The 13807-nt window shown below is 34.4% G+C and overlaps 6 protein-coding genes across 6 annotated transcripts; 2 read left to right on the top strand and 4 right to left on the bottom strand.

The window, feature by feature from the left end:
* Positions 1-175: 175 nt before the first annotated feature.
* Positions 176-574, bottom strand: MONOS_6554 (uncharacterized protein; the record flags this gene model as incomplete). The annotated part of the gene is made up of 1 exon (XM_067876793.1): positions 176-574. One exon carries the CDS (start codon positions 572-574, stop codon positions 176-178), a length of 399 nt encoding a protein of 132 aa, XP_067725862.1.
* An 820-nt stretch (positions 575-1394) lies between these two features.
* On the bottom strand, positions 1395-2262 carry MONOS_6553 (uncharacterized protein; the record flags this gene model as incomplete). Its single annotated transcript, XM_067876792.1, has 3 exons — positions 1395-1900; positions 2015-2198; positions 2257-2262. 3 exons carry the CDS (start codon positions 2260-2262, stop codon positions 1395-1397), a joined length of 696 nt encoding a protein of 231 aa, XP_067725861.1.
* A 392-nt stretch (positions 2263-2654) lies between these two features.
* MONOS_6552 (uncharacterized protein) lies at positions 2655-3346 on the bottom strand (the record flags this gene model as incomplete). Its single annotated transcript, XM_067876791.1, has 5 exons — positions 2655-2886; positions 2923-3006; positions 3074-3107; positions 3167-3215; positions 3338-3346. 5 exons carry the CDS (start codon positions 3344-3346, stop codon positions 2655-2657), a joined length of 408 nt encoding a protein of 135 aa, XP_067725860.1.
* Positions 3347-4623: 1277 nt separating this feature from the next.
* Positions 4624-7077, top strand: MONOS_6551 (uncharacterized protein; the record flags this gene model as incomplete). The annotated part of the gene is made up of 1 exon (XM_067876790.1): positions 4624-7077. One exon carries the CDS (start codon positions 4624-4626, stop codon positions 7075-7077), a length of 2454 nt encoding a protein of 817 aa, XP_067725859.1.
* A 1662-nt stretch (positions 7078-8739) lies between these two features.
* On the bottom strand, positions 8740-9045 carry MONOS_6550 (uncharacterized protein; the record flags this gene model as incomplete). Its single annotated transcript, XM_067876789.1, has 1 exon — positions 8740-9045. One exon carries the CDS (start codon positions 9043-9045, stop codon positions 8740-8742), a length of 306 nt encoding a protein of 101 aa, XP_067725858.1.
* A 3381-nt stretch (positions 9046-12426) lies between these two features.
* MONOS_6549 (uncharacterized protein) lies at positions 12427-13713 on the top strand (the record flags this gene model as incomplete). Its single annotated transcript, XM_067876787.1, has 1 exon — positions 12427-13713. One exon carries the CDS (start codon positions 12427-12429, stop codon positions 13711-13713), a length of 1287 nt encoding a protein of 428 aa, XP_067725857.1.
* Between the last annotated feature and the right edge of the window lie 94 nt (positions 13714-13807).

Below are 13807 nucleotides of genomic sequence, written 5' to 3'. Positions count from 1 at the left end.
TGAGTGCTGCCAAACAAGCTGAGGAGCAAAGGGAACGATCAGCTTGAAGCAGGCATTTTTCCTTAGCCAGAAAGCTCCTTGAGCGTATCTTCTATCCAGTTATGAAGGAGAAGATCACAAAGGTGATGGCTTATTCAAGCCTTCGCTGAAAATTTTGCAATATGCTGTTGGAAGATTAATATTTTTCTCTACTCTCTGATTCGTCTGTAACCAAGGCATCTGATAAGGAAAGTGTGCCAACAAGAGAAGGCGAACTGCTACTGAGCGGGGTTGTATCGCTCATCGCTATGGTTGATGCGTATGACGCCACCACCTCCGAGGCATCCGAAGGATCAATCACAGATGCGTTGAATGATGAAAGTGATAAGTACTCAACCACTGCTGCTTCTTCTCTTCGCTTCTCAATCTCAGGTATGGTGAAGCAGACAAAGATTACTAAAGGCGCTGGGCGAAGATACAACTGCTGAGCTGCCACGACCACAAGAATCTTTTTTGGATTCCTCGCCACGACTTCTGGAAGCTCCATCGGAGAAACAAATATCATGTCTTCATTCAAAGATAGAATGTGAGTCATTCTTGAAAGCTCGCTGTTGTCGTGCAGCAAGAAAGGATGAAGCAGAACGTTTTCAGACTTATCGCGGAAATAAGAAGAAAAAGAAAAGCGAACGATATTTCATGAAAAGAAAGCTTCAATGAATATGAATGATGACTTGATCCAAAGATGAGCAATTTTTATTATTTATTTTTACAATTTCATTATGTGCTTTTCAAAATACACTTTTTTCATTCAGTTGAAATATCAATCGTTTGTTTGATGCTCTGGGCATCTCTTGCAATATTGATAAATACTTGTCGCAAAACTCTGTAATGAAAAATTGAAACCTTGCAACTCAAACGGATATTTTTGAACTGGCATTTTTGATTGGAATCAATGAAAATGTCAAAAAAATAATTACTCAATTCTCAAATTTTGCTTTCTTTCGAAAGATTATTTTGCGATTTTCGGAGTTACAGTGCTCAAAAAAGAAAAAAATTGCAATTTCAAAGCCAACAAAGTTGAACTGAAAAAGAAAATAAAAACTGATAACTGAAAACTGAAAACAAAATTTGCTTCAAATGAAAGAAAAAACTCTTAATATCTGAACAAGGAAATTTTACAGAATCAAATAAACTACAACAATAACTAACACAAATAAACACTTGAAAAACGAAGTGTTTATGCGCTTGAAGAGCTTGACTGCAAAAGTTTCTGTTTTGTCGGCAAAGCTTTCCCACCAATTGGGATCCGAGCCTTTAAGCCTTGCATAATAATCCCTTCGTATTTTCAATGCTTTTTCGGTTTCAAATCTATCCATCCAAAATTGTGATGCTGTTTTTCTCATGTTCACCGCTTTTCACACTGGCTTCCATGAATTTTTTTCGTTGTGCTCGTCAAATCCAACAATAGCCTCATCCTTTAAAAGCTTGCTCAATCCAAATCTCATTCGCAGCCATTCAAATTTCTGAATGGCAAAATAACACCCGCTTTCAATCTCTTCGTTCCACCATTTCACTTCCAATTCTTCACACATGCCTTTTGATTCATCAGGAATACATAACAATTCAAAAATCACAAAAGGAACAATCAAAGAAGCAATGAAAAAACCAAAATGCAGCTTGATAGAACCATCCAGCTTCAGCGGAGCAAGAATCAGAAACGGAAGCACAACCACTGCTACAAGTGTCATTGAAATGACAATCAGCGAAGCATCAAAATTATCCATTTTTTTGCCAAACATCTTATCAGAATATATCGCAATAAAGGAACGGTCAAAGATGATCAATATACTCCAAATTGATAAAGAAAATATAGTTCTCCACTTGAACGTTGTCAGGCTCACTAAAACTCGATAAATGTGTGCTGTTTAACATCATGTGATGAATTTGACAAGAAAGAAAGAAAGAAAGAATATTAAAAAAGAAAAAGGAAAAAATTAATTTTCAAAAATTTTTTAATTTAACAGTCAGATCAAACCGTCTGCTTTCAGTGAAGCAATCACAAAAAAGAACAGCAAAAGAACAGCCGAAATGACATCCAACAGCAAATCCATGTATTTGAATAATGAAGCTGTCTGTTTGAATTCGTTTTCAAACAGCAATACACACATCAAAGCAGTGAATTCAAAATATGGCCATGTGAACAGAAATATCGTAACGTGCTTCCAAAAATAGTCGAAATACATCACAGTCAAAAGAATAATTCCATTGGCAACATACCACCATTTGTTTGAATACTTGTACTTTTTCAAGTGCGAGATGACACAATCAACCAAACAAAACAATCCAATCAGAAGCGTTGAAAACGTCAAAGTGTCTGTGAATGGCTTTTTGGCTGCTTCTCCATCCACTCTCGCTCGAAAGGCAACTTCTCTATCCCTCAAGAAACTGAGTAATCCAAGTACTATCAAAATTTCTGATATTAATCGCAAAATTGAGAAAATTGTAATTTTTTGCGTCTTTTTCATCAAATTTTTCCTATTCTCCCCAGAGATCCGTGGAAAATCTCGTATGTGTACCAGCTCTTTGTAAATTCCAAATGAAGCAGAGAATATTCACGCAAAACACATAAATTAAAGACAAACAACCAGTCAAAGAATTAAAAATGCTCAAATGCTTCAGATCACAAACTGCAATGTCTCCTTCCATCCCTTTGCGCTCACCCCGTATTTGTAGCTTTCTTTCCAGTCTTCTTCCGAATGAGGGTTAAAAAAATGAATATATTGAAATGCACAATCTGGTAGAAGGCAAGTCATGTGCATGAAGGGAATTATCACTTGATACTTAATTTTCGCACATCTTGACGGCCAGTGGGAAGAGGTGATGCAAAGAGTCAAATGTTGATTCTTTCTTTGAAAAAATGAAAAAAAAAAATTAAATTCAAACTCTTCCGTTTTTGAGAGCAGATTGAATCGGCGATACACCTGCGACAACGAAAGAATCGTTGAAAAGTTGCATTTTCCAAAGATCCTATTTGCAACAATCACACACAAAAAGGAATAGGTTTGTTTCATCAAAAGATTTTGAAAATAAAAACTCGAACATCCTCAAAATATCATCGGGAAGGTTGCCTGGATAAAACGATTTCAAAATATAAAATATTGCAAATGAAGCACATCTATGCCAAAACATGCATCGACAGCACCCTTGGAATAGCTTTCTCTCATTTCCATTAAAAACTGAAATAATAATTTATGGTTATTAAATTTTAAAAATCAGAATTGAATTGGATATACTTTCTTTTTTATCAAAGTGTGTTTTATAACAAAATGTCAAACAATTCATAAATCTTGCAACAAACATGTTTCATTCCTTATTTCTTCAAAAATCATTCAAAAAATAACTATTTCATCGAACAATCTCTCGTTTTAAAAAAGATTTTCATTTGTTTCATTTCTTTTTTCATTCATTATTGCTTGTGAATGGATTTCTTCTTCATTTTTCACTATCTGAAGAATATTCAAATGGAATAATTCAACATTGAGGAGATGAAAAAGGACAAAAAACTGGATACCACAATGAACAAACATGAGAAAGTGGTTTCTGAATAAAATAACATTTTAATCCATGAAAATATTCATCAAATGCTATAATGGCGTTTATCATATGAAATAAAACAGGTTTGCTGTTTTTCTGTTTTCAGATACGCACGCCTCATATTCCACTTTGTTTTTTCATGAACATCAATCTGCTAAAGCATCTGGATTTTGAAAATATTCCTTGCTGATATCCATGAAACTACCAATACAAAATCATGAAAAGGGTCGATTTCAAGCGTTGATTTCGAAAAATGCTCATTCCATAAGTCGCAATTGCATTCTTTTTTTTTCTCCACATCCAAATGTTCAATAATGAACCACTCTTGGCTCCAGATGAGATAGACGAGGAAGCACAAAATATGAAGCACAAGGAAGATAGAAACTCTTTAGGAAACAAAAACACATCAACATAGATTTTTTTATAATATCACAATGAAATGGTTCATAAGGTGATGCGATCGACGAGTCAAGTCAAAGATTCTGATTAGTAAAAGAAAGATATTAAAATATTTGTATTATTGATTCCGGTGGAAAGAACAAGAAAAAAATTTGTCATTTTCAAACGAGGCGGTGAATCAATACACAATTGATAATGTTTCAAAACTTCATTTTTTCTGTTATCCACATTCAATGTGAAAGAAATAATACTTGAGTCAAAGAATTAATTCAGGAGTTTCTGCATTGAAATAAAAGGAAATCTTACATGTTCATAACAGAAAAACCAATAGTGAAACATTTTTTCCTGATTTTTCTTTATTCACTTTTACTCATCAAACATTTAGTTTCGACAAACTTTTTCAGTCCTTTTGTGAGCCTTCATTTGATAAATGGGTTTTCAAAATATATTTTGGGCGTTAACTTTTATTCATTTCATAAATCACTTGATCTTCAAATATGAGTATATTACATGTTGCGGATACTATCCGATGATTAAAATTCACTTTTCGAATTATCTTGAATGAAGTGCAAACCATTGAATGAATCGGTTTGTGTTTGAATAAAGGATGTGTTGATCTGTTGAGATATTGATCAAGAAACATCAAAACGAATGATTTTTATTCTTCTGTTTTTCGTGTTGTCAACTACACAAGCAGTGAATGAAGAAAAACCTTATTCAGTTTATGTGAAGCAAAGTGGAAGTGATACCAACACTGGTACAGAGATCGGCCAGGAAAAGAAATCATTGAAAAGTGCCTATGATCTTTTGGGGGAAGATGAGGTTTGCAAGATCAATGTTGTCAAAGATGCAGATGCATTTTCGTTTGGACAAATTACACTCAACAAAATGCAAGGAATATCTATTGAAGGAATTGATTGTGATGGAAGCGAAAACACAATTATTGATATAAATATGAATGGCACGATTCAAGAAAGTGAAACAAAGGTTATTGAATGCAACGGAATTGTTGAATTCAAATATCTGGCTTTTCGAATTCTGTCATATCTTTTTGATATCAGAAATAATGAAAAAGTCGAATCTGGATTTCTGATTAAGAGCACAGGCTCATTGACTGTTAGCAATTGCAAATTCCTTCGACCAGTTTTCGGAACAGGTGATGCATATATTTCACTGATAGATGCAAGCGGTTTCAACTTGATCTTGGATACAGTTGAATGCGGAGACGGCAATGAAGAAATAATATTTAGACGAAGTCCAGTTAATTCTAATGGAACAAAAACAGTGATTTTCACAAATATGACATTGAAACAAGTGACATCAAAAATCGGAAGTGTTGTTGAAATTGATAGCGGAGGCAACAATGAAAAAATTGATTTGACTTTGAACAGAAGCACTTTTAGCGAATGCAAAGCGAATGGTTATGCTGTGTTTTACGTTTCTAGCGTAGGTAGTGAAGGAACATTCACAGTGGGAGATGGAGGTGTTACAACCTTTACTTCTTGCAGTTGCAGAAGTGGCCAATCTGGTGCAATGAATTTGTTCTTGGCCGGTGTTCACAGTGCATCTCAACTGAAATGGCCAACTGATGGAAGGAATCTTGTGTTTGAGAACTGCAAAGTTGGAGAAGGAGAGTCACAGAAAAATACAGCATTATATCTATTTTTAAACTACAAAAACCTGCTAAATGATGTTGCACTTGAAATGAAGGAAAGTTTTGCAGAAAACTACACACAGGAGAATAATTTGGAAAATATTATTTTCGAGATATATAGGGATATGAGATATGACTTCACAAGTTTGTATTTTGATCCAACTCCACAAAAACCAGATAATATGACAAGGGCATTTGTGAAGAACGGAGGAAAAGGAAATGGAATCAGTGTTGAATCAGCTATTAAGAGTTTGAAAAGGGCTTATGATTTCTTGGAAAAGAGTGGGAAATGTTTCATTGACATTGTGAAAACATCTGATCCAATGAAAGCAGAAAACATAAGTTTCAGCATCAACAGTGGAATCACAATTGAAGGAGTGAATGACAAAGGAAAAGGAAATACAGAAGTCTCCATTAATTGTGATGTTTCTGTTTCATCAATTCTCTTTTCTTGCAAGAAAATCGTGGAATTCAAGTATCTGGCATTTCAATTCTCTTCAACAGAAAAGAATTGGGACTCATTGATCAGTGCAGGATTAGGTTCAATATCATTGAAAATATCAACATGTCGATTTGCCAGAATTGGATCACAAACACAAGAAGGAATGAATTCAAATGCTGATGGAAACAGCCCCTTGACAAGCAGTCTCGTGAGTGTGACATCCGGAAGTGTGGAAATGGACACAGTGAAATGCACAGATGAAACCTCATTTGTGACATTCTCTTCATCACCATTTTCATTTTCTGGAGCCAGCGAGGTGTCATTGAGAGGAATGGACATCAGTAAAGTGAATGTGGAAAGTGGAGCAGCTGTCAGCATCAGAGATGAGAGTGATTCATCTTCGAAGGTGTCAATCGAAGGATTGAATGTTCAGGATGTGAAGTCGGAGAAAGGAGCAGCAGCAGGGTTGGATATCACCCTCAGTTCAGAAGAATCAAGAGTGGCCATTGGAAGGTCAAGCAAATGCTCATTCAAGTCATGTTCAGCACCAGAAGGGAAATCAGGAGCAATATTCATTGACATTCCCAAGGCAACATCGAATCTGAAACTCCCTTCAGCAAACAACCTGAAGATCGACAGCTCAAACACAGCTGGCTCGAAAACAACTTCTCTGTTCATCATTGCCCCGGACTTCGAAGAGTTCTGCAAACAAGAAGATGCCTTTGAGTTTGCGAATGACTTCAATGAATCGACTGTTGGGTGGATTGAGGGAGCAAAAGATGCAGAAACAGAGCCTGAGGATGTGTATGAGAAGTATGTGAAAGTGAGACAAGAGAAACTCAAAGAACAAAACAAAAAGAAGAAGGCAGGGATCATTGTTGCCATTGTTGTACCGATTGTCGTTGTTGTGGCAGCAGTTGTGGTGATAGTTATAATCATTGTTATTGTGAGGAAAAAAAGATCAAGAAATGATGAGAACGGCAATAAGGAACAAGAAATGAATAATTGATTTAAAAGGGATCCATCATTCATCTTCTTAATAAGCATTTGTTCTTGTATCTCTGTGTATATTCATTTGCATAATATAATCATGCTTTTTAATTACTTTTTCAATTTGTTTAACTGTTTTTTTCAAAGATATTCTCACTTTATTCAAAACATATCACTCGATAAATAATTCTATGAACACAAAATATTACCAAAATCTCTTTGTTGATAAATATGGAAGCAATTTTTTTATTAGTCTTTTTTCAAAATGTGAAAAATACACTGAAACTTTTGAGAAATCAAGAAAAATAACATAACAAAAAAACTTATTATCTCGATAACAATAAATATTATTCATTTGTTATTGTTTTTCAATAACAGAAACTTCTCTAAGAATAATTTGTATAAATAATGTTGATCTCTTTTCAATTCAATTTCGAAAAAAAATCACAATAATTCTTTGAATTTAATCGACAAATTGATTTTCAGATTGAATTAAAAAAAAAGAAGGATATTGTTATAAAACGGCATCCACATAACTTGAAATTGTTTGTCCACATAAACAATCAGGAAAAAAAGAACAAAATCACAAAATAATTTTTATCTTTTCTTTCAGAGTAAACAAATTAGGAAAAAATAACTTCTTTTACAGAAAATTTGAATGGAGAGCTGCAAATGATCCAATTGACAAAAGTGAGACCATTTCTTGATTATTTTTTTCTACTTTTCATTTTCAGTGTAGCTCACAACTATGGAAAATAATTCTGAAAATGAACAAAACACATGATCTGAGATGTGGATAAAAATGTTGAAGAGATGGATGCATATGAAGTGTTCAAAGTTTCACCACAGAAATGCTTGACAGGATCAATTGAATGATTACAGAAATGAAATTTCTTGACAGAACGCAGAGAGACAGGTTTGCTCCAAGATAATGAGTATTGATCACGATTTATGGGAGGTTTAAGTGAAAAACTTCTCCCTCCCAAATGACGTGGAAAAAAGGGCGAGATAAAATACAAAACAATAACATGGGTGGTTTTTTTTGATATCATAAAAAAAGATCAAAAATCGAAAAAATATTATCTATTGTGGTATTCTATGATCAAAGAGTTAGATTGATTAAAAACAAGTATTTAGCTTTTATTTCTGCAATGAATATTTGTTTTATTTATAAGACCAAAAAAACATACGTATTTAACATTTTTTACGAAAAACGATTTTTTGATCAAGTTTAATAAAAATGAACCTGAAAATTAATAAAGTTTAATCAACAAAACACATTTAAAAGTGAAAAAAGATACTTAACATGTTAAACAAAGCTGATAAAATGGAAAAAATATTTATAGAACTTTTGAAAAATGCTACAAATTTGTATTTTTTGAAATTCAAAAAAAGAGAACTGTTCGTTATCTTTTATTTATAAAGTTTCAACATTACGAATTATCGGTTCCAGTCTAGTGATTGAGTAGCTGGATGGAATTGTGGAAAAGGAAATATTGCCAAGAACAACAGTTGATTCAAATTCTTCTATTTCTCTCTCTTCTCCTGATCTTATCTCTTATCGACTTCTCTCTCCATCCTCTTTGTTCTTCGTCCAAAATTTTCCATTATTGCTTCTTTTGCATTCTCATTCCACATACTCCCTCTATCGCTCCTTAATCACCAAAGGAATTCATTTCATTCATCCTGCACTTCCTCTTCTTTCTTCTTTTATTTCTTCATCAATTGCTAACTCCCCTGCCCTCTCCCTCTCCCTCGCCAACTGCACCATCACAAACATCAACTCAGCTCCACAAAACCAACAGACTGCCACCAATGGCGGGTGCATCTCATTCGCCTCATCTGCCCCTGCCAATACTTTTTCAGTGAGTGACACAGCCTTCTCCAGCTGCTCTGTGAGCGAGGATACAAGTTCTGGAGGAAGAGGCGGAGCACTCATGATCGAGTTCAATGAAGGCTCATTGGTGTCAGAATCCTCCTTTTCCATCACCAATATCGTGTTTTCAGCCAACAAAGCGAGTGTTGGAAGAGATGTGTATTATGTGTGTGAGTCCCTTGTCGCTTCTGTGAAAGAGCCCTTGTTCGCCTTCATGATAAGCATCACTCAGAAAGACAACTCGGTTCTTGGGCATGACAGAACAGAAGCATTCGGTGATTGGAATGTCGATTTGTTTATATTTCTCAACGGGCATACAGCTGACAATGAATGCGTGGAAAGCATACTTGACATCAAAGAAATGTGTTGCTGGCTATCAAAGATGCCCTACAAGAGGACACACAACGCGATGGGTCTTCTGAAGAAGGTGCAGATCATAAGGCAGAAATCATTTCATCAGCTGACTTGTCGGTGAAAATATGTCCAAATGAAGGCAAGGTCGAAGAAAATTGGGGAGATGGCACACAATACAGAAGAAAACATCTCACATGCGCATTTGATGAAATCAGCATTGCTTGTCGGGCATTTATTCTCTTCTTTCATAGAATTTTCTGTTAAATATGCCTTTCAAAAAAATATGTTTCCCTCATCGTTTCATCTTCTGCGACTTTTTGAAGGCATGTGGCCTTGCGAAATCTCTTGAAAACCATCCCTGCAACTGTTTGTTCAAAGAAATCTTTTCCCACCTTTCTCTTTCTTCTTCCTGTAATTCTTTCAATCTCAAAATAAATAATGCAGAGGAAAACTTCATTGGTTGTGTGTCCGATAATCGGCTTTTCTTGATTTGACATTGAACCATTTCCGTTGACATAAAATTTATACAGATATTCCGTTATAGAATGAATATTTCTTTTGTGCTTCCGAAAAAATAATAAAAGACGGTTTCTGGCTCTGAATTCGATAAAAGTTGAATGAAATGAAATTATTTTTTGCTTTCTCAGCAGCTCTGCTGAATTGAACAAAACAAACATTTGACTAAGTGGATGCTCTGATCCAATGCCAAATAAGAAGAAACATATAAGAAGAAGTTGTAGAGGGAGTTGATTACAATGATGACGAGGATAAAGAGGGATATTCTGCTTTTAATAAAGTTTATTACTGAAAAGAAGTGGATGTGACTGAATATATTGATGATGAAGAGGAGATGGCGGTGATAAAAGGCTCGTTGAAAGTGAAAAGTTAAATGAGAAGAGTCTCAAACAGAGATGAAACATCATGCAGATAAATTGATCTTTTCTTTTTCTTTCCTTTTTATCGATTTTCTCATGCACTTTCTTCTTTTTCTTGTCTTTCAGCTTGCCTCTACCAGCTCCTGGATCTTCTTCTGTTCTCCTTAGACCATGTTCTTCGCAGTCAGTATTCGTTTTATCTGCTCGTCAATCTCTTCTCAGTCTTTCGTGACTTCTGCTCACTCCAGCTCTGTCAGCTTCTTGATCATCTCTTTGTTCTGGTAATGATCCTCATTCATCTTGTTTTTCACTTCCAGCAGAACAGCTCCTTCCTCTCTTTCCTTCCACAAGCCTCCCAAACACTCTCTTCTTTCTTTCTATTTGCACAAATAAAACAACTTTCTCGTTTTTGTTGGTTTGTATCATTCTTTTTCCATTTTTTCTTTTCTGTTATCTCTTTCAGTATCATCTGCATTTTTCTTAAAGAAGCTCTTTCGTTTTCTTTGATTTCATCATTTTCAGGAATTTTTTGTGTTATAGATAGACTTCTGAAGATATATTCGCATTCTGTTTCTTTTTGGCAACCTTTCTCTTCTTCCAATTGAATAATTCTTGTTAGCTCTCTTTCTGTCCATCAAAATTTTCTTTTCTTTCACCAATTGCTTCCTCTGAACAGCTTTCAATTTTTTCTCAAACTGAAACTCATCTTTTTCTTTCTCTCTTTCATCATCTCTAACATAACTTCCTTTCCCCCTTCTTCTTCTCATTGTTCACCATCTCTTCTTCACCAAATTAGGTTAGAAAAAAAGTTTAACCTAAACTGAGAATTTGAAGGGTTTGAAGGACTTATAAATGTGGTGGTTGAAATGGAAATTAAGAACAAAGATTTATCAATCGTTTGATATATTTTTTGTGGAAATTGGTTGGACGGTTGACCGGCAAAATTCAAATGAAGTTGTGGGTCTTTAATACTGCTAACCTAATTTAAATAATAAAGCTTCCGATCTTTCCCGCTTTTTGCTCCAAAACTTTTTGGAATAATTTGAAAATGTTATTTTTCAATGAAATATATGTTTTGATTGTGGAAAATTAATTATTGTCTGAGAAATCCTTTTTTTTTCATAAAATATGATGATTATTTTAAAAATGCTTTGTTATTAACATGAATAAAGTGTTTTTTTAAAAACGAATGAGATGAGTAAACTGCATTAACATACAAAAATATTGATTTTTTCTTTATTTGATTAAATGGAAACATAAAATCTTATTGTTTTCATTCGTCAATGAAAATATTCGGTTTTCATAAAAAGAACAGATTAATTTGCCTGAAAACAGCTTTATGATCTAACTCCTAACCATGAATACTGATAAAAAGAATTTACTATTCACTTTCAAAGATAAATCAACAAAATTTGGCAAACTTGTATCATAAAGTTCAGCTTTTCTTTCTGATGAAATCTTATCTGCCTTTCAGTTGACTTTCCTGATAAACAGAAATTCCACTTCGTTTCACTTGCAAATTCATGATCGAGCTCTGGAAAATTGAAAAACGAACTAATCAAAAAATTGAATCAAAATCAATATTTTTTTAATTACAATATAGCCAACATACTTAAAAATTAACTCTTGTTCAATATCGACAACATCTGATACGCTAATTTTCCTCTTTGGAAAAATCTGAAACAAAAGAATAATTGATTGATCATGACCTTAATATGTTGCGGAACAAACCATTATCTCCATCTATCTTGATCACTTCCAAGGATATAAATTTTTCTGATAAATCCAATTTATATCTTGTTAATTTTTGAAGAACATTTAATAAAAATAAGTTTGGAACATTTCTTTGATATAAATTTCTCACAATTTATCTATTTTTCCTGTTCTTTTTTCGGATTTGAAAGATTGCAATGTTAAGAAGATTCCGATACGCTGGAGATAAATAGTATGCAAAGCATTTTTCACTGTTAAAAATTCAATTCGTTTATTCAATAATAAGCAAAAATACAATGAATTTCTACAGTTTGTTTATGATTTCTTTCGTTTTTATTATAGGCAATTTATTTTCTATAAAGAACGAAATCAAGAAATCACAAATCAAAAGGAAGACGAAAGAAGAGCGCAGAAAGGAGTTGCATCGCCTTCGCAGCCAGATTTCTGCCGTTTGCCGCAACTCACTCCAACAACAACCCCTCATCACACTCCTTCCATTCGTTTAAATGCAATATCTGCTCCATCTTCTCCTTTCTTCATCAGCCCGCCAATGTCCCCACTTCGTCAATCTTCAACCGTTCAATTCAGTAGCTTTGACGATGTCATTTCCACTCCATCGCTTGAAAGGATTGCAAACAATGCTGCTCAAAAGGAAAAAGCCAAAAAGAAAAAAATGGACAATGCTGACCAAATATCTTCAATCTCGCAGTGGCTTATGAATTTGAAAAATGATGATTCCTTACCCAAATTTGATTTTAACTCAACCGTCTTGGAACAGTATCCAGAGCAAATATCTTTGGATTGCATTCGTGAGTGCGCACATAAAAGCATTTTCCCAAGGCCGCTGTTTTCCGTTAGGAAAGAAAATCTTGACGAGCTCTGCGCAGAGAGAATGAAAAGAAAGATTGACAACATAGAAAATTCTTCAACAGACGAATTTCCAGACAAACTCAGTTCCGACAACAACAAAGAAAATGAAACAACAGAACAATCTTTACAGTCATCAAATGAGGAGGAGACGAATTCATCAACTGAGACTTTCTATTCTGAAGAATCTGAATCGAAAGGAATGAATAAAAGTTCTGATAGGAGCGATCCTTATGCACAGTCATCAACATTTTCGGATTCACTTGTTGGATATTCATCTGCATCTGTTTGTGCATGTCCAGAAATGTTTTCGAGTCATTTCCAATTTATGCAAAGAACTGCAAATGCAACAGAAGCCACAAATGGGTCAAGGAAACATATTTACCCTGAGATAACACGAAAAGCCGAATACAAAGAATTTCGGAAAGAGTTTTGCAACGATAAAGATCAATATTGTTTCAATATTTGTTCATCGCAACATGTTAATCAATCTTTTTCAAAGGAGAACACGATAAATCAAATGAGTTACGATAATTTCGAGGAGCTGATTTCTATTTTTGAGCAGCAACTCATGCATGTTAACGATTTTAATGCTTTGAAGGACAAAATATGTGGTGCAACGATTTCAAACGTTACAATTGTTCAGCTGGAAGAGCAATCAGAAACGGAAGATCCCAACAATTCCAAAAAACAGGAAAAGAACATCAAAGAATTGAAGAAAACCTGTATTAAGAGAAAAAAAAGAGGACGACCGAAGAAAAGCAGAACCGCTAAAATCATCGAAGGAACATTGAAGAAATACCAAAAGGTGGATGAAACGGAAAAGAAGAGAGTGTACAAACAAAGGCGTTCTTCATCCGAAATATATTCTGCATCCAAACTCTCAACCATATCGACAAGAAGACAGTCAGAGAAAGAAAATCATGATAAGGAAATAGCAAATAATGACATTTCAACAGAAAGAGTTTAACGTTTGCAGGTCAATGAAGAACTTCAGAACCTAACTTTTATCGATATCAGAAAGGTTCTTCATGGTGAAAAAGTGAATGTCAAAAGTTCGAAGG

The sequence above is a fragment of the Monocercomonoides exilis genome, assembly GCF_001643675.1.
Source record: "Monocercomonoides exilis strain PA203 chromosome Unknown scaffold27-1312184, whole genome shotgun sequence".
In the NCBI taxonomy this organism is placed as follows: domain Eukaryota; phylum Preaxostyla; order Oxymonadida; family Polymastigidae; genus Monocercomonoides; species Monocercomonoides exilis.
Note: the sequence above shows the minus strand (reverse complement) of the source record. Positions and strands in the feature narration are given on the sequence as shown.